Here is an 18,892-nt window from a genome sequence, read left to right on the forward strand (position 1 = left end):
TGAGGTGGTTTTACAAATATATTAAACTGAAACATTCAGTACAGCTGCTTTGGAGTTGCAAACACATATGGCTCCAGGTTGTGGACAGAGACAGGCTGCAGGGCAGCATGTCCTGGGCCACCAGCATTGTGAGGAACAGCAGCACATGAGCATCCTCTGGCCCATCCGCCCTCGGCCACAGAGGCCTAAGCCTGCCCACAGTGCCAGCCCTTGCTGTCCAAGAGGATGGCCAGGTGGCGGGCTGTTCAGTACTCTCCCCCTTTCCTGTTGATCGTGGGCAGGTGACAGTGTTTCAGGTGAGGTTTGATGTCCTTCTGAGTGTCTGTCTGGTGGAGAAGAACCATAGGCACTGAGTGGAGGCCAAGGCCAGGCCCAAGAGCAGCCCCAGAGAAGCTAGAGATGTACTACCTTCTTGTTCACGACAGCGCACTTCAGGGGTCTCAGCACGGGGACTCTTCCATTTGCCCCAGTGCCCAACACTGACCGCAGTGCAGGACTGGAGCAAGATGACAGTTTGGTCATCCCGGACAGCCTCAGTTTGGGGAGCTCCGTCAGGCTGGTCGGCCCCTGTCGCCTGGCACGGCACTCCTCTTGCCTCAGGGGCTGCTAGAGAAACAGAACACTCATCAGTTGCCCTTCAGGAATCAGGTCAAGGAAAGGAAAGGCGCTGGCCTCAGAGCGGCTGAGCTCCAGCCAGCTCACAGCGCGGTGACGGGATGCAGGCTTAGGCATGCCCCAGGGCCGCCAGCCGCTGCAGCTCTAACCGCAGCTCTGACCAGTCCATCTACCCCAGCAGGCATTGGTTCAGCTTCAGGGTAAAATTGGTTTCTGCATTGTTTGTGTTTGAGATAAGGCCTCACCAGGTAACCCTGGCTGGCTTGAAACTCACCATGTAGACCAAGATCTGCCTGCTTGCTTCTGCCTCCCGAATGCCGGGATTAAAGGCATGTCCCATCATGCCTGATAGCCTCTGCATTTTTTAAGTACTGAAAAGAATTACTCTACATTGCTAGCATGTGAAGCAAATGTGGAATACATGTTGGTGTGCAGCTCCCAGAGCCAAGGCTCTGCCACCTTAGGTGCCCTCATCGAAGGACTGGGGCACACATACACAGCTGGGAGACAGGCCCACCTTGGATGTGACTGTACTTTGGGGGCAGGGCACCATGGAGGGCACCAGCAGACAAGTCTGAGGCAGAGGGTGGTGCGGCTGAGAGGGCAGTCTGGAGGCCATCTGTGGTAATGGGAGCTGAGGGACTGCAGGGCCCCTGGGAGGGAAAGCCCTGGAGAAGACAAGTCTGGGGGGGAGTGGAGATGGCACTGCACAAGTGCACCTGCCTCCGCTCTGCACTGGACAGGGCAGGCTCTGACCGGCACTGGCTGCCCCAGACGGTCAGTGAAGGTGGGAGGACAACTGACTGGTAGGCAGCTAAGGAAATGAACAATGTCCTGGCAGAGCTTGGGCGCTAGCCCGACGCTGTGCACTGGCAGAACTAAGCTAATGGCTGCCACGTCAGGATGCAAGGGGATGGTGAAGAGATGGAAACATTGCACAGTGACGCTGTCATGTCTGACCAGGAGCACGCACAGACCTGTTGGCCATGCTGCTGCATCCCCCTGGCCTGCCATGCTCACCAGTTATGGCTAGCGGCTACCGTGCCTTCTTAGTACATCCTGACAGGTTCATTCTCGGGATACAGGCAGGTGTTACCACAACAGGTACTTGCACAGGGTCATCGGGTCAGATACCATGACAGGGTCCCCTCTCTGGGCTTGCTCACATGTGACGTCAGCCATGGGTCTGCAGCTAGCAGGGTAGAAAAGGACCTGGGGAGTTAGATCCGGGTCCCACAGGGCAATCAGAACATTCCTAAGCCGAGACCACAGTAGCACAGACCTCGGCACAGTGTTCAGACCTCGGCTGACACAATGCCCTCTGGAACAAGTGTGACACCACTCTCCACAACTGTGTGGTGGCCTCAGACACAAGTACCTGAAGGCTTTCAGTCTCTACCCAGCTCCCGTATTTCAGCTCATACCTGCTTTCTGCCCTCCTTTGAGAATGACCAGTTGTGACTGGATGACTCTGGCACCATGGAGTACTTGGGGTAGAAAGCTCTTCTGTGCTTGGCCAGGGTCTGTGTCTCAGCTGCCCTACAGGGAGGAAATGAACGTGGCCACCTCCACTAATGGCTCCCAGGTGCAGCTGCTTCCTGCATCTACAGTCCACCATTAGAGGAGCCATTTGTGCTTCTTTCCTCGTGAGCTAGAAGCAGCCTCCTCTTCCCTCTGTAACAACCCAGCACTGTCTGGGCTGGGAGCAAATGGGGTCTTAACATGTGCTCCTTACGAGCCTTCCTAGGACCAGAGTCCAGTCAGGAGTGTGCTGATGTGTGAGTTGATGCCTCGGTGAGCACCTCCCACGAGCACTGCAGACACTCCTAGAGCTGGGTGGTAGACGTGCCCCTAGAAAATGAGTGTTGTTGCCCTGTCCATCCCGGATGTGTGCCAGGCTCTTCTAGGGGTTCATCCACTACAGACTTGACACAGAGACGGCCCCAAAAGGCAATGGCCACTGTCAGGAAAGCGCTGTTCCCAGGCCTGTCACTGCCCCATGGGTCTCATAGGCCAAGACTTCCCATTCATCACTCGGCAGCCGTCAAGAAATCCTACCTTTGCACCTGGAAATAGGGGTGCTGAAGGGCTTGGTGAGCCGCGATTCGTTCATCAGGGTCATAAGCCACCATTGCATGCAGGAGGGAGAGGCATTGCGGGGTCAGATTGGTTGTCAGTAGAGGTATTCCTGATCCCTTTTTAAAAGGAAAATCAAAACTCATAGCTCTCGACCTGTATTGAAAGCCCAATGATAATAAATCATCATGCCATTGAGAGAACTGGTGGTCATCCCCTAACTCTGAGGGGCCCACACTGAAGGGAAGGGTTCACAACCCAAAAGGGAGCAGGTTAGGCTGGGCGTAGTGGGACAAGCCTACAGTCACTGTGATAGAGAGGTAAGGATCAGGAATGCAAGGCCAGCCTAGGCTACACAGAGTCTGAGGCAACCTAAGCTTTAGAAGGGGTAAGGGGTAAGAGAACACACAATGCCAATGGCTCCGGGAGAGCCCAGTCATCAGCACAGATCCAACTGCCAGCTCAACACACATCCCCTAGCCCGTAGGGAAGCTGAGCAAGGGGCGGGTTTCCTCTTCAATTCCACTGTGAACTAAAACTACTCCAACAACCCTAGGAAGCAGAGACGTGTGTGCTCTAAGTGTAAAAGACGCTGTCGCCTGTGAAAGCAGAAACCTTGCCTTCCTGCATGACGACAACTAAAGGTGGCTTCTCTACTGACCTTCTTAGACCAGGGACTTCTGGGCGATCTGGCCCAGCAGGCCCCGCCCTCCCTGCAGGCCTGAGCCTCATCAAACAAGGCTGCCACAGGGCCGCAAGAGCTGGGCCTCACTGTCACCCTGACTGCTGGCTGGTGGCCCAGGGAGTCAGCTTTTCTGACCCAGGCAACAGTTCGGACCCAAGCAGACCGCAGTCTGGGGACAAGTCCCAACACCAGGCCTTCCGAGAGACTAGGAGAGCTTTGTGTGACTCAAGGATGAGGCACCTCTCTGAGCACCTCACACCCCCCCCCCAAAGAGATGGCTGGCTCCCTTTTCACAGAAGCCCAAATGAGTGGGTGGCCCAGAAAATGCCATGGGGGTGATGAAACTGTTCCTCTGTCCTACCCAGCCCTACTGTAGAAAGGCTGGGCCCAAGACAGTGAGTCTACCCCAGTATCCCAGGACACCACACTTACTGTTTGAACTTAGTGAGGGTCTTTTGACAAGGGGTGCCGATGACATCGTGGATTTTTGAGATCTGGTCCAGTTCATTCACACCAGGAAAGAGGGGCTGCAGGCTGCAAGGGCACAGGGGTGCTGCAGTGGGGCAGGCCTCCCCAGGGCCTCAGCCCCTAGAAACAAGTCTGACACAAGCTGGCCTCTGGCCTGCAGACTGCTGCTGCTCTGTATTGGGCCTGGGGATATGTTTAAACGTAAATGTTTTACTATTCTTTACCTTATCTACGGATATTTTGCCTTCATGGCTACCTGTGCACCACGTGCCCGCCAGGTGCTCAGAGACGCCCTGAGGAGGACAGCAAATCCCTTGGAACTAGAATCATGGATGGTTGTGAGCCACCATGCAGGTGCTAGAAACTGAACTCAGGACCTCTGGGAGAGCAGCCAGTGCTCTTAAGCCACCTCTGAGCCACCTCTCCAGTCCCCTAAGTATTTCTTAGGAGACAGCCTCAACAGACTGTTCCAAGACAGTCAGAGCTACACAGAGAGACCCCTGTCTTGGAAAAAACAAAATAGACGTATATGAATAACCCAATCTATGTTCTGGGCTACAACAAAAACTTCAAATACAACTCTGGTTGTGGGACTCTAGCTCTTCGACCAAAGGGGATGCTATGAGAGTAAGAACGCCCTGCGGGAGAGACAGTGTGCAAAGCCCAGCAGGTTGACTAGCGGCTCGCCTGAGGCCAGCTGGCACTGTGCTCAGACATCACTGGCTGCTGTGCACTTGCTTCTCTATCCTTTAATATCCTTCCAAACTAACTCATGAATCTCAGCATGTGACAGAATTGTCTGTTGTCACTTACAGCCTCAGTAAAGTCACCACTGGGCTTTCCCAACGACATCACCAGTACCCAAGCACTAGTGGCAAAGGCCTGAAGTGCATGGCCACATCATGGTTCCACGGCAGCCATTAGGGCAGGTAGGGATGGGTGACTCCTGGGTCCCTGCCTGTGCTGTTACCTCCACAGAAGAGCTGCTGTATGAGGTGAGGTTGTCACCCCCTCCCCTCCCCTGGCCAGTTTAGAGGCAGCACACACCTCCGAGTGCAACAAACGCTCAGGCTGTGCTCAGCCATTCCTCTTCCAGGAATGGCATCAAAAGGTCAGAGGAAGAATGGGCTGGGCTTTCTAGAAAAGTCCAATTATAGGGTTGGGGATTTGGCTCAGTGGTAGAGCGCTTGCCTAGCAAGCGCAAGGCCCTGGGTTCAGTCCCCAGCTCTGAAAAAAAGAAAAAAAGAAAAAAAAAAAAAAGAAAAGTCCAATTATGCCAGAAGGAGCCTCGTGCTCGCACTGAGTGGCTCGCACCACTTGCCCTCACGTCCCCATAGCAGATCTCTGATCTTGAGGTCTTGTCTGTAGTCACTGCATGATCAAGCCCCACCCCTAGCCCCACCCTGCCATGGGGCTGCTGCTACTGCTGCTGCTGCCGCCCAGGTGAGGCCAACAAGGGCAAGTGCTTGGTAAGAGGTGAGGTGAGATCCTCGCCATCTGCGTGCTGAAGGAAGGCCAGGCAGTAGGAACCAAGCAGTAGGAACCAAGCAGTAGGAACCAAGCAGAAACCAGGATGGCCGTACCCTCAGAGCGTAAAGGAAAGTGCTGCCAAGTGCCTCACCCAACCTCACAATGTGACCTGCCCACGTCGCTCTGCAAGGTACTTCAGACTCAGGTGCTGGCCCAGCTTTACCTGGCAATCTCATAGAACACGCAGCCAGCGCTCCACAGGTCCATCTTGTATGTGTAGAACCCGTCAGTGAGGAGACACTCTGGGGCCCGGTACCACCGGGTTGAGATGTACTCTGTGTAGGGCTGCTTGGAATATACACTTCGGCACGACCCAAAGTCCCCTAGTTTCAGGACATCCTGCTGCAAAGGAGAGAGAGTAGGGTTGGCTCTGTCTCAGTCTGTAGCCACTGCCACACAGACCATTTCAAATGTACAAACTCTGGGAAAATCCCAGCAGCTAAGCAACTCCTAACACACACTGTAAGGCTTTGTGAGTGCTTCAGAGTCTCTATTGAAGAACAGAATGCATCACAAACTCCCCTTGCTCGGAGGTAGACAAGTGCACCACCCATCGCAGACAGCTCCCACAGCAGCACCCAGCCCATCTGTCCCAGGTGGTTCAGGGGTTCAGGTCTAGCCTCACTGCGCACAGGCTTCCTACAGCCATGTGGCTCAAGGGGACTCTCCTGATGGCGAATCAAATAGAGAATCCATACGAGGTACACTTTAAGCTTGGGTAGCACAGGAGACTTCTGAAGAGAGCTCAAGGTTAAGAAATCTCAATTCTGGAGGGCCTCGGACTTCCTCTTCTCCCACACTGACAATCAGCAAGGAGAACGTCTATTTGCAGGGAGTCACAGTCTGCTGAGAAGGACTGATGCCTTATACTGCATCCTTCAAGAGGAACGTTAACAGTGCTGACAGCACTTGCTAAAGTGAGCCTTTTACAAACATGGAGGGTGAAGCCTGACAACCCAGGCCAGGGCACAAACTCAGACCCAAACCATATTTTCCAGTTATCTGGGACAGAAGACGTATCCAGTGGATCACATTTCCTATTCTGAGTCTGGAGAGACGGCTCAGTGTTTAAGAGTGTGTGCTGGGGTTGGGATTTAGCTCAGTGGTAGAGCGCTTGCCTAGGAAGCGCAGGCCCTGGGTTCGGTCCCCAGCTCCCAACAAAAAAAAAAAAAAGAGTGTGCTGCTCTCAAGGACCTGGGCTCAGTTCCCAGCACCCACACAGCAGCTCCCAGCCCTCTAACTTCGGTCCAAGGCTCTCACCAGTCTACCCCTTCCATGGGCACCTACACTTCGGCACCTGCCCACACTCGTCTAACACATGCATTTAATTAAAAATAAAATACAAACCTAGAAAAATAAGACATTTAAAACTTTATAGTCTACCTTTATTTTGATATTAAATAAAACTTTTCTATATAAAAGTTTTTACCTTTACTAGTATATTTTCTGGTTTTACATCTCTGTGAAATATCCCGTTTCTGCATTGAGTATTAAAGACAGAATGAGAGAATGACTTGCACCTCCAGTTCCAAAGCCTCCGCCTGGAGCCATGTCCCTGTGGGCTGGCTGGGGAGCTGCCCTCCCAGCTACCTGTGCATATGGTCCAGCGATTTGCACAACTGGTACATGTAGTGCATAATCTTTTTCTCTGACAACGGATGTCTTCTCCCTGCGCAACAAGAAAATGGGCCAGTGTTTACCAGTGCCACGCATGCACACCTTTATAATAAACCCAAAGTCTTTGACTTTAACACTGTGGTCAAGCTGGTGGGGGCAGCATTTGGAAGACGGAAGCCTGAGGACGGAGTTCAAGGTGATTCTTCACTGCACAAAACTCATCCTGGACTGAATTACACTAGACCTTAGCTCAAAGACTCCTTCCTCTCTAAAAACAAAAGAGCAAGCATGGGACAACTTAGGTTCCCCAGTGAAAAGTAACTGGAGTACTTTTAGGAAACAGTGTAAACATGCCATCCCATTCTTAAACCTTTACTTAGTTAGTTGGGGAGGGCACAGGAACGTCACAGTCTGAGGACGACTTGTAGAGCCAGTCTTTCCTTCCATCATGTGGGCGCCAGGAATTGGACTCAGGTTGCGAGTGAGTGAGGTGTGTGGGCCCTGGATATCCTCAAGTTGGAATTATAGGCAGTCCTTATAGCCTGAACTCGGGTCCTCTGGAGGAACAGCAGCTCTTCCCCTCGGAGACTCTCCAGTCCAAATTCGCAGTTCACAGCACTCAGTTGCTGGCACTACAGCCTACTGTTTCCCAAAGGGGCCCCATTTCCCTTGATTTCATTGTGAAAGGTGAACATTTGTACACTAAGTTTCAACTCTTTAACAGGATCATGGTTCATTCACTCTTTCCCTATTTGACATTGTTAGTTTAAAATGTTTAATAATTTTTAGTAAATAAATTTGTTTTTTCTTTGAACTGCTAAAAAAGAGTATTTATGATATGAAATAGAAAACCGTTAGCAGGGTGGTGGTGCATGCCTTTAGACCCCATGCTCTAGAGACAGAGGCAGGCAGTGCTCTGAGTTCAAGGCCAGCTTGGTCTACAGAGCAAATTCCAGGATAGCCAGGGCTATAGAGAAACCATGTCTTGAAAAAGCAAACAACAAAAACAAACAAAGAGAAAGAAAATAGTCAATTGCAGGCCTAACCTAATACTCACAAAGTAGAGGCACAAAAGCAGATTCCAGGGCCAGCCTGGGCTACACAGTGAGTTGAGGAGAGCCTGAGCTAAATAAAACCCTGTCTCAAAAATGATGCCAAACGGGGTTGGGGATTTAGCTCAGTGGTTGAGCGCTGCCTAGGAAGCGCAGAAGGCCCTGGGGTTCGGTTCCCAGCTCAAAAAAAAAAGAACAAAAAAAAAAAAAAAAAAAATGATGCCAAACAAACAAATCATAGAGTAACTCAAGCCAGCTGAAGATAGTAGCCTGCAATTGCAGAGCCCAGGAGGAGAGAAAATCGCCACAAGTTCAAGGCCAGCCTACACTATATAATTAGCCCCAAGCCAGACTGAGCTATATAGCAGTGCTGGCTCAGAAGCAGAAAATAATTTAGTTTTAAGATCTCCAAGTACAGGGGCTGGAGAGATGGTGCGATAGTTAGAGCACTGACTGCTCTTCCAGAGGTCCTGAGTTCAATTCCCAGCAACCACATGGTGGCTCACAACCATCTGTAATGGGATCTGATGCCCTCTTCTGGTGTGCATGAAGACAGCTACAGTGTACTCATATACATAAAATAAATAAATAAATCTTTAAAAAAAAGATCTCCAAGTACAGTAACTTCTCATTCAATCCCATAACCTTTTCTTGTATTGTTTCACGTGACATTCTAGTTTCCTGGAATTACAAAACAATCAGGGCCGGAGAGATGGCTCAGCAGTTGAGAGCACTTCCTGCTCTTGCACCACACTGGGCAGTTGTTCCAGGAGACTCAACACCCTCTTCTGGGCTCTGCAGGCCAAATACATTCATTCAGGCACACACACACGCACACACGCACGCACACACACACACATAAAATAAAATACATTTAAAGAATATAAGGGGGGTGACACTGCTTAGTGGTTAAAGGCACTGCTGCCCTTGGTCTGCACCCACATGGTTGTTCACAACCGACCCTAACTCCAGGTCCACATCCTCTACCGCCCTCTTCTGCCTTCCATCTGCATCTGGATCACATGTGCACACAGACACACGCAGGCAAAACACTCTTCCAAAACAAATGTTTATAAGTTAATTAAAACTAAGATTCTGTTAGCGTTCCCAGGCCTAGGGATTTGATGACCTACTACGTGTGTGGCCAGAGATGTAGTTCATCAGTGCATCCCTTCCCAGCATGCTTAGACCCTCGGTACATACACACACACACACACGCATGCACACCACACACACACATGCATACCACACACACATGCATGCACACACACATGCATGCATGAACACCACACACACACGCACACACACACATACATGCATGAACACCACACACACGCACACACACGCACACACACGCACACACACACATGCATGCACACCACACACACACATACACACCACACACACATGCATGCACACCACACACACATGCACACACGCATGCACACCACACACGCATGCACACCACACACACACGCATGCACACACACACACGAACACACGCATGCACACCACACACACATGCATGCACACACCATACACACACATGCACACCACACACACACACATGCACACACCACACACACACATGCACACACCACACACACATGCATGCACACACATGCACACCACACACATGCACACACCACACACACACATGCACACACACACACACACATGCACCACACACACATGCACACACCTACACACATGCACACCACACACATGCACACACACACACACATGCATGCACGCACACACACATGCACACACATGCATGCATGCACACCACACACACATGCACACCACACACACACATGCATGCACACCACACACACACACATGCACACCACACACACGCATGCACACCACACACACGCATGTACACCACACACACGCACACACACATGCACACCACACACACACGCACACACCACACACACACAAACACACGCATGCACACCACACACACATGCATGCACACACCACACACACACATGCACACACACACACACATGCACACCACACACACACATGCACATACCACACACACACATGCACACACCACACACACGCACACCACACACACACATGCACACATATGCATGCATGCACACCACACACACACATGCAGGCACACACATGCACACCACACACACACATGCATGCACACCACACACACGCATGCACACCACACACACACACACATGCACACACACAGTCAGGCGTAATGGTGTCTTACGTCTTTAACTGCAGCACTTGCGAGTCTAAGGCAAGGCTGCCACCAGCTCAGACTATAAAATCAGACCTGTGTCAAAAACTTTCTTCTATGTATAGAAAATGGAGATCCACATACAATGACACAAATAGACAGTCCCAAGCACTGGGGAGGAAGACTCCATGTTTCAGGATGGCCCGAGCAAAGACCTTCCATCTCCCTCACAGCAGCTGGCATTGGGCTCTCCTCAGGCTTGCCCTGGGATTACGAATTGGTGCTGACCGCTCCTCACAATCCCCCCTCATCCTATACCTCTCCAGAGTCCCGGTTCACACCTGCCTTCATGCTGTTCCACTCACTTACGGGAGCGCATCTGCCGCCGTGTCTGCATAGCCAAATCTTTTATGAGTGAGTGTGTGTGTGTGTGTGTGTGTGTGTGTGTGTGTGTGTGTGTGTGGTTGTTTTTCTGAGACAGGGTCTCTCTATGTATTACCCTGGCTGGCGTACAACTCAATATGCAGGCCAGGCCTCTACCTCCCATGTGCTTGGTTTAAAGGCTTAGGCCATCACATCTAGCCAATTCTTTTCTCTAAATTCACATTTATTTATGTGTATGACTGTGTATGTGTATGTGTGTATACACAAATATGCCACAAGAACATGTGGAGGTCAGAGAACGACTTGAAAATCTCCCACTCAGGCCGGTCCACAGCTTTGGCAGCAAGCACCTTTGCCTGTTTAGCCATCTCAGCGGCCCACATCCAGATCTTGGCGTTATCATCTCAAGTGAACCTCAGGAGTCACTGTTAGGAAAGTCTGTGCTGTGCACCATCACCACGGTAGCATCAGGAAGTGGACGCTAAGGCCCACACTCAGGTCTACTGAGTCCTAAGCATGGGCACAGGGTCCAGGAATCTGATTTCTTAGCTGCCTTGGGCCCCAGCATGAATTCTGATCAGTCCCCGCCCCCCTTCCTTGGTCTCCACCCAAGCCCAGGTGACAGTGGCCAGCTCTCTTCCCTGTCCATCCCTAGGAGGGGTCCTCGTGAGAGGGGGGCACTGGAAGAACAGTGCAAGAGCAGTGATCTAGACAGTGAGAGTCCACACCCTGGAAAGGAATGGGTTTACTACTACCCAAGTCATCCCAACAGTCCCAGTCCCCCAGGCCCACTGTATGTCTGCTTCCTAACAGTTTCCTCTTTTCACACAGTCTAGAACAAACAGAAAAAAAGAAAGACAATGAGTAACCACTGGAGAACCTCCTGTCTGCGGGATGAGTGACAAACCCGAAGCCTCTTCCCTCATCTGTATAACTCGAGTCTGCGCAAGTCAATTTTCAGTGAGCACAGTCACTCGGAAGGCTGGATGGGATGTCGCACACAGCCTCACTGATGTGAGTAAGCAGGAGACCTGGCCTGCATTATGACTAAAGGCCCTGTCTTCCAGCAAGTCTGGGTTTCTGGTCAGGCTTGGAGGTCAAGTGCTGGTCTCAGCATAGCACAGCCAAATGGTTCTCCATACTGGAGGCCCAAAGGTCATACCCACTGCATGTGTGTATACACACATGCCTCTGTGTGATCTACGGAACACCTTGTATCTCACAAAAGGCTCTGAGAAACAAAAAAGCCAGAGAGCCATGCCTGAGACCAGAGACCAGAGGCGAGAAGAATAGCCTAAATGATCTTGGGTAACTCTCTCTCCTAAGCCAGGGCAAAATAAGGACAGACAGAGTCCTCCCAGTTCTGTGCTTTGAAAGTACATTGTCTTAGGCAACTGAAAATGGAATTTGTTTGAAATTCAATTTCTTTACCTCTCAAATAGGGCTTGGATCACTGGAGAGGAGATCAAAGGCAGAAGCGGAGGCCCACGGAGACTCTGACTACTCAGGAACTATACCAACACTGTAAACTGAGGGGCAGGGCTGGACATGGAGACATGGGCGGGCACTGCTCTCCACACTTTATGTAGGATTTAAGCCCCAAGGCAACCACTGGAGGTAGACACCACAAGCTCTCCACGAGGACATCAGAAGCACACAGCTGAGCATGGACTCTGACCCACATGCCGTATCATACCATAGGAGATCTGAACCCCACTAACCAACGGAGGGCTGCAAACTCACAATTGGTGAGGTGCTGAGAACACACAACTGCTGGACTCAGGGGATACTGCAGAAGGGTCGGGGTGTGTGTGTGTGGTGTGTGTGTGTGTGTGTGTGTGTGTGTGTGGTTATGTGTGGTTGTGGTGTGTGTATTTTTGTGTGTGTGTTTCTGTGTGTGTTTGTGTTATGTGTGTGTGTTGTGTGTGTGTATTTGTGTGTGTGTTTCTCTGTGTGTGTTGTGTGTGTGTATTTGTGTGTTTCTGTGTGTGTTTGTGTGTATGTTTTTGTGCGTGTGTGTTTCTGTGTGTGTGTGTGTGTGTGTGTGTGAGATGAGGAACCCGAGGATGGGCTAGAGTGCTGTGGCGTACTGTCTTCCAGGCGTGGCAGTGCACTGCTCTGCTGAACCTATAGTGGCTGTGGTCACCTACACAAGACTTCCACAAGCTGGGCCTGTCAACATTCTGTAACAAGGAAACAGACCACACGGAGCCCCATCCCTCCCTCAGGATCTACAGGCGGTTAATGGAGACATTTTCTTCAGCGGTGTGTCTTCCAGTAAGGGCCCATGCTCCTGTAGCTAACCCTCCATCCAGGCTCCTATCAGCAACCCTAAGCTCATTGGGTCTCACACACAGAAAGAAATAAGCACACTCATGATACACACACGTGTGCAAGCAAACACTCATACACATAAGGCAAACCAGTATTTTCTAAACAGGCATGAAAGAGGAAGAGGGGTGGCGGGAACAGGATGGATTAGCAGGAGTGGGAGAGGGACAGTGATGGTAGAGAGGCAAATTAGATCAAAACCCATTACAGACATGGATGAAACCCATTGTTTGCATAATAATACAGACCCATGACAAAACAGCCACAAAACCCGCAGGATGGTGTCAGTGCTTCAGAAAGAATATTGCCTGGTGACAAGTGCTGCGTGCCTCGCACACTCCGAACGGCAGAGCCCAACAGTCAGGGAAACAAAGATGTCGTCATGCTGAGTCAGACGGTCAAAAACTACTGGGAATGCTGTAACCAAGATGGCCAGCGAGGCTGGAGAGACGGCACAGTGGTTAAGCCTGATACCACTCCTAGAGAGGACCGTAGTTCAGTTCCCAGCAGCCTGGCCAAGTGCTCACAACAGCCTGAAACCTGAGCTCCACCGCAGGGGTTCAGATGCCCTCTTCTGACCAACCTGCATACCCGTGGCTCAGTGTACATTCGCACACACACATACACACACACACACACACACACACACACACACACACACATACACATACACACACACACTCACTCACACACACACACACACACAAAGAGAGAAAATTATTTAAAATGCAAAGCAGTTGTTGCGGTGTGTATGTGTGGAGGGGGGTGTTGATACAAGGTTTCTCTGTGTAGCCTTGGCTGTCCCAGAACTAGCTCTGTAGACCAGTCTGGCCTCAAGCTCACAGAGATCTATCTGCCTCCTGAGCCACCACTGCCTGGCACACAAATATATAACCTGGATTTTTATAAATATAATACAAAACATAGCTAACAGCTGTTTCCCTTCTTACATATGTACAGAGATGATTCAGGAAAACAGAAGGATCCTTTTAATAAAGGTAGAACTGAATGTGCTAAACACAGGATCTGAATTGGCGACATCTCCCTCCTTGTTGGTCCTCAGGGACCATCTGATGAGGAGTGCACTCAGCTCGGCTTCAAGTTGGTGAACCACAAAGCACCATTGTTCCTCCTGAGAACCCCGCAGTATGACCTAACAGTCAAGCCAACTCTGCTTTGCTCTCTTGTTTCATTCTCCCAATGTCATGGACTCCTTTTAGGATGCTGCTCCACGCACACAGCCCCAGAAAGCTACCGCCCTAAAGCAACACGGTCATGCCACCAAGCAAGGGGAGCTGCCTGGCGGTCTGAAGGGCGTTCGGAGCCAGCCTCTTCCTCTAGAAATAAGGTAAACACAGGCTGTTGCCACTGGGGGTGTCAAGGTTTAGGAGACCAAGCATTCAAAAGGACGGAGGGACCAGCTGCAAAGAGTGCGCAGCCGGGGTACAGGCGGCTCAGCTACCAGCGCCCTTCGTCCTGCTTCCAAGCCTGACTAGACTTTCTCCAGAGGCTCTCTCCTCATCAGGATACAATCTCTACAGGGCAATCCTGTGTCCGCTGTATTACCACAGCAGCCCGTGGAAGGACTGCTGATGCCTTTATCCGACTCTGCCACAGTCTAGGTAAGCCTGGAGTCCCCAGCTCTCATCAGCCCTGCCTTCTCCGGCACCTGCTGGACAGAGGAAAACCAGCCACAGGATACTTTCCTCTAGTTGTTTCTTTAACAGACTACGTGCATCTTGAATGTCAAAACCACACGTAGGGTACTGAGTCTCCACCTTCTCAGATTCTCACCCATCCCAGACCTCACACATGGCACATGTGAGTGTCAACTCACTAAAGCCAGCATGATTGTGGCCCTTAGCTCGTGTTTGTTCTTTAGTGTGTGACAGGGCTACTGCGCACTCTAATGGCCAGAGGAAGCAGTTATTAAAGTCATGTGACCTGCTGTTTGAAGCAAAAGCTTTAGTGACTGAAAACTCTCAGTAAGGAAGTCTGCACCATCATCACAAGAACAAACAGTCCAGAGAGGTCCTCACTGAAAGCCCTAGTCACGCCAGGACTCACAGACTTGGGATCAGCGCCAGCTTTGTACTACCCGAGGAGCTTTACCCTGGACTGCTGACTACGCCCTCAGCCTTCTGTCAGCTCATCTGCAGAGAGGGCAGAGCCAGAGCCAGGGGCAGTGTGCCTCAGCAGCACGCACGTGCTTGGGAGCCAGGCTTACTTCCAGAGAGTTCTCCCACTTACAGGGGGGAGCCTTGAGCAAGCTGCTTCTTTCTCTGGCCTTTCATTTCCTCATCTTTAAAGTGGGACGTGAGCAGTAGGCCTGGGTCTGGGAGACACTGGGTAGATTTCTATATGCATTTCTATCAATATTAAGAACAGCACCTGAGGGCTGGAGAGATGGCTCAGTGGTTAAGAGCACTGACTGTTCTTCCAGAGGTCCTGAGTTCAATTCCCAACAAGGCTCACAAGCATCTGTAATGGGATCTGATGCCCTCTTCTGGCTTGCAGGTGTGCAGGCAGATAAAGCACTCACATACATGAAACAAACCTTAACAGAACACAGCAGCACTGGAGCAGTGTGGACAGTCACAGATGACAGTCACAGATGACCGGGTAGCTGCAGAGAGCCCGCAACTTCATCAGTCCTGAGACATCTGCCTGCATGCATTCCTAACCGAGGGACATGGGACGTACTTCAATAATAAATGCCACCAGCTGTGTATTCCTGACTTTAACATCCGGGGTACCTGCTGTGGCTGGCACAACTTAGATCAGTGCAGACAAAAGAGGCCCTGGTCTGTGGAAACTCTGAGCATTCACGTTAAAGCCACAACCTTCTATTAGGGCATATCATTGTAAATCCATAGCTTTCAAAGTTCAGAAGCAACTCGCAAGGACAAAGTGTGGTGGCACATGTCTTTAATCCCAGGACCCAGCACTTGGGAGGCAGAGGCAGTTAGATCTCTGTGAGTTCAAGGCAAGTCTAGACTACAGAGAGAGTTGTAGGACAGCCAGGGCTATATAGACAAACCCCGTCTTGAAAAAAAAAGAGAGGGGAGAGAGGGAGAAGGAAAGGGAGAGGAAGAAAGGGAGGAGGAGAAAGAGAGAAAGGGAGAGAGGGAGGAGAGGGAGGGAAATGGGGAGAGGTGAAGGAGGAGAGGGAGACAGACCAGAACTACCAGCAGCGTTGAAAACCTTGTGCGGAGGACTTGCCTTTAGCACTAGCCTCATCTAAACCACCGGGACTCCCAAAAGGCTCGTGGCTCCGGTCATCCCTAAGACATTGTGAGAACAAGGCCTTCTGGGCCCAGGTGGCAGCTTTGTACTGCACACTTCCCTGTGCCTAGAGGTCTAGAGCCACTCCAGAACTGCAGTGACTAAAAGACACATGCGACCACCACCATTTGTTACAAGATCAACTCAGGTTACCTTTCACAGCACTCACCTACCTCGTATTAGCTCATAAATATTCATGTCCATAAGTTCACATATTAGTGCAAGAGACCCAGATTTTCTGTCACTGCAGGAGAAAGCAGGTTTTAAGTTCTTTTTCTTGACTTAATCAGAATATAGTCAAAGCTCTTAATAAACATTTGCACACATTTCTGGTAAATAAGTCATTCCTACAAGAGGCCATTATGGCCATAAATTATTAAAAACAGCATGTAGGTTTTAACTTCAAATCAATATTTAGGCTAAAATTAATCCAAAATACTATTAAAATTCTGGGGTTGGGGATTTAGCTCAGTGGTAGAGCGCTTGCCTAGCAAGCGCAAGGCCCTGGGTTCGGTCCCCAGCTCTAAAAAAAAGAAAAAAAAATACTATTAAAATTCTAAAGAAGAGCTCTAAGAGCACCTTGAAAAGAGTATTTCATGGAAAGAGAACATTAACTCCAGCAGAAACAACAACAGGACTGGGAGCTGCTAAGCAGAACAGGAGCGTGAGCTGAGGTCACACTTTGTGGCTGCACATCCGCTCTCTGTTGGCTTTGCCTTCTGAGACAGGGTCTCTCCACAGTATCGCACTGGCTGTCCTGGAACTCACTGTCTACATCAGGCTGGCCTCAAACTCACAGAGACTTGAACTCATGGAGATCCCCCTGCCTCTGCCTCCTAGGCATGGGAAAGTTTGCTTTTCCATGCTGTTCTGTGCATCTCCAGTCTGTCTTGCCGGGCTCCCTCTGCCTAGGCAGCCTGTCCTGGGCTCAGAGACCTTGGTGCTGTACTCAGCACAAATGAATGCTGAGCTGACTTCAAAGGAGTGCAGGCCAAGAGGCCACACAGCTCTGACCAGACCTGTCATTTTGGTTTTAAACTCTGCTCTCTCCTAGGACTGACACCTATCACACTTTAGGTGTCAGATGATAGGCTGGGCTCCCTGAGAGCTATAGCCTGGCTTCTACACCTAGGGACGCCTTCTCAGAGTGGCAAAGCAGCACCGACCCACAGAGTGCAGGCCCTGCGGCCTGACTTCCCAGCCCAGTTACTTTAGGAGCACAATGTTAATATGTGTTGAAGAGAAGAGAAGCAGGGCTGGGCCCCAGGGCTGTGGCTGCGCTCTCTCTGCCTTCTTGACTGAGAAGCAAACTTTACATGAGCTACTCTATGAACACAGGTGAGAAGAAACTACATCACTTATGATAAGAAGGGGCTGTGCTTTCATGAGAGAGTAAGCCACAGCGAGGCATGGAGATGACCGAGCTACAGGAGCCAAGCCTTGAAGACACAGGCTTCTCAAACACAGGCACACCGAAATGAAGGCATTTCACCTTAGAAATGACACGATTTCCCCGAATAAAAATCTGCCTAAGCTGAAGGTAACTGTCGCTCTCTCAGCTACAAAGCAAATAACCAGGATATAAAGAAACAGAATCTTTAGTATCCAGTTGTCTACTTTAGGTAACTTTGCAAGCTCAAATATACTTACAAAACCACTTCATGCAATGTAAGAATGTTCGGGTGCGGATTCAGGCGCCTCAGTGCTTGTATCTCTCGGAGATTGTTCACTTGCTCAATACTATGATGTGGGCAGAAAGGCACAACTAATTACTAATTAGGCCAACTGTAAAATCAGAGTTATGAAATCATATTCATTTTCCATGATCAACATGTAAAACCTCATTCACTTGTATTTCAGGCAGTTAACCAAGTTTTTATTTTTCCCCTCAGAAATTTAAATTAATTATAAATTTGGCATACGCCTTCATTATCTTACAAAATTCAAGGTTTGGGCTTTTATTTTATTTTTTTGTATTGTTTTTTTTCCTGGTACTGGGAATGAGACATGTGCTAGGCATGAGACACATGTGAAACATCCCAGACCTCACACTTCACACCTCACACCAAGGTGTTTATCACACACATTAACCCAGTTCGAGCCTGAGCCTAATTAACCCCCACCTGGCCTCCTGAACAAAATTCCTAACATGCATAGCAGTGGTCAGATTTAGATGAAGTTGGACGGCTGTAGAGAATAGGCAACTGCTATCCCCGTTATTCCAGGAACTCGGCATTATGAAGGTTTGTGTGACTCCCTTTACAGGGAGCTCCGTTCAGTAGCGTTAAAATCCCTGTCATCTAGTATCATAAAAGGATTTTTGGTTGTTTCTTTTACACAGCAAAAACACAGAAACATATACAATTCTAATTAAATGTGTTGAAAAGATTTATTTTGGGGCTGGAGAGATGGCTCAGTGGTTAAGAGCACTGATTGCTCTTCCAGAGGTCCTGAGTTCAATTCCCAGCAACCACGTGGTGGCTCACAACCATCTGTAATGAGACCTGATGCCCTCTTCCGGTGTGTCTGAAGACAGCTACAGTGTACTTATATTCAATAAATAAATAAAATCTAAAAAAAAAAAAAAAAAGAAAAAAGAAGAAAAGATTTTTTTTTCTTTTCTTTTTTTTGGAGCTG

At 49.9% G+C, this 18,892-nt stretch overlaps 1 protein-coding gene across 14 annotated transcripts in view; it reads right to left on the bottom strand.

Annotated features, from left to right (window-relative positions):
* Positions 1-18,892, bottom strand: part of Mok (MOK protein kinase) — a 31,386-nt gene continuing 12,494 nt past the window's right edge. For 2 of the 14 annotated variants that reach the window (XM_032908467.1, XM_032908457.1), the window contains 10 exons: positions 17,906-17,995; positions 16,429-16,499; positions 6,965-7,043; positions 6,804-6,852; positions 5,538-5,716; positions 3,809-3,910; positions 2,674-2,847; positions 2,040-2,154; positions 409-606; positions 1-326 (listed from right to left, as the gene is read on the bottom strand). In XM_032908467.1, the coding sequence (XP_032764358.1) occupies positions 246-326; positions 409-606; positions 2,040-2,154; positions 2,674-2,847; positions 3,809-3,910; positions 5,538-5,716; positions 6,804-6,852; positions 6,965-7,043; positions 16,429-16,459 (1,008 nt within the window). In that variant the 5' untranslated portion in view covers positions 16,460-16,499; positions 17,906-17,995 and the 3' untranslated portion in view covers positions 1-245. Of the gene's footprint in view, positions 327-408; positions 607-2,039; positions 2,155-2,673; positions 2,848-3,808; positions 3,911-4,891; positions 5,055-5,537; positions 5,717-6,803; positions 6,853-6,964; positions 7,044-16,428; positions 16,500-17,905; positions 17,996-18,892 lie in introns of those variants that run through there. The other 12 variants (XM_032908463.1, XM_032908464.1, XM_032908465.1 and 9 more) reach the window with 9 other exon arrangements.

This window comes from Rattus rattus, chromosome 7, assembly GCF_011064425.1.
Source record: "Rattus rattus isolate New Zealand chromosome 7, Rrattus_CSIRO_v1, whole genome shotgun sequence".
NCBI lineage: Eukaryota > Metazoa > Chordata > Mammalia > Rodentia > Muridae > Rattus > Rattus rattus.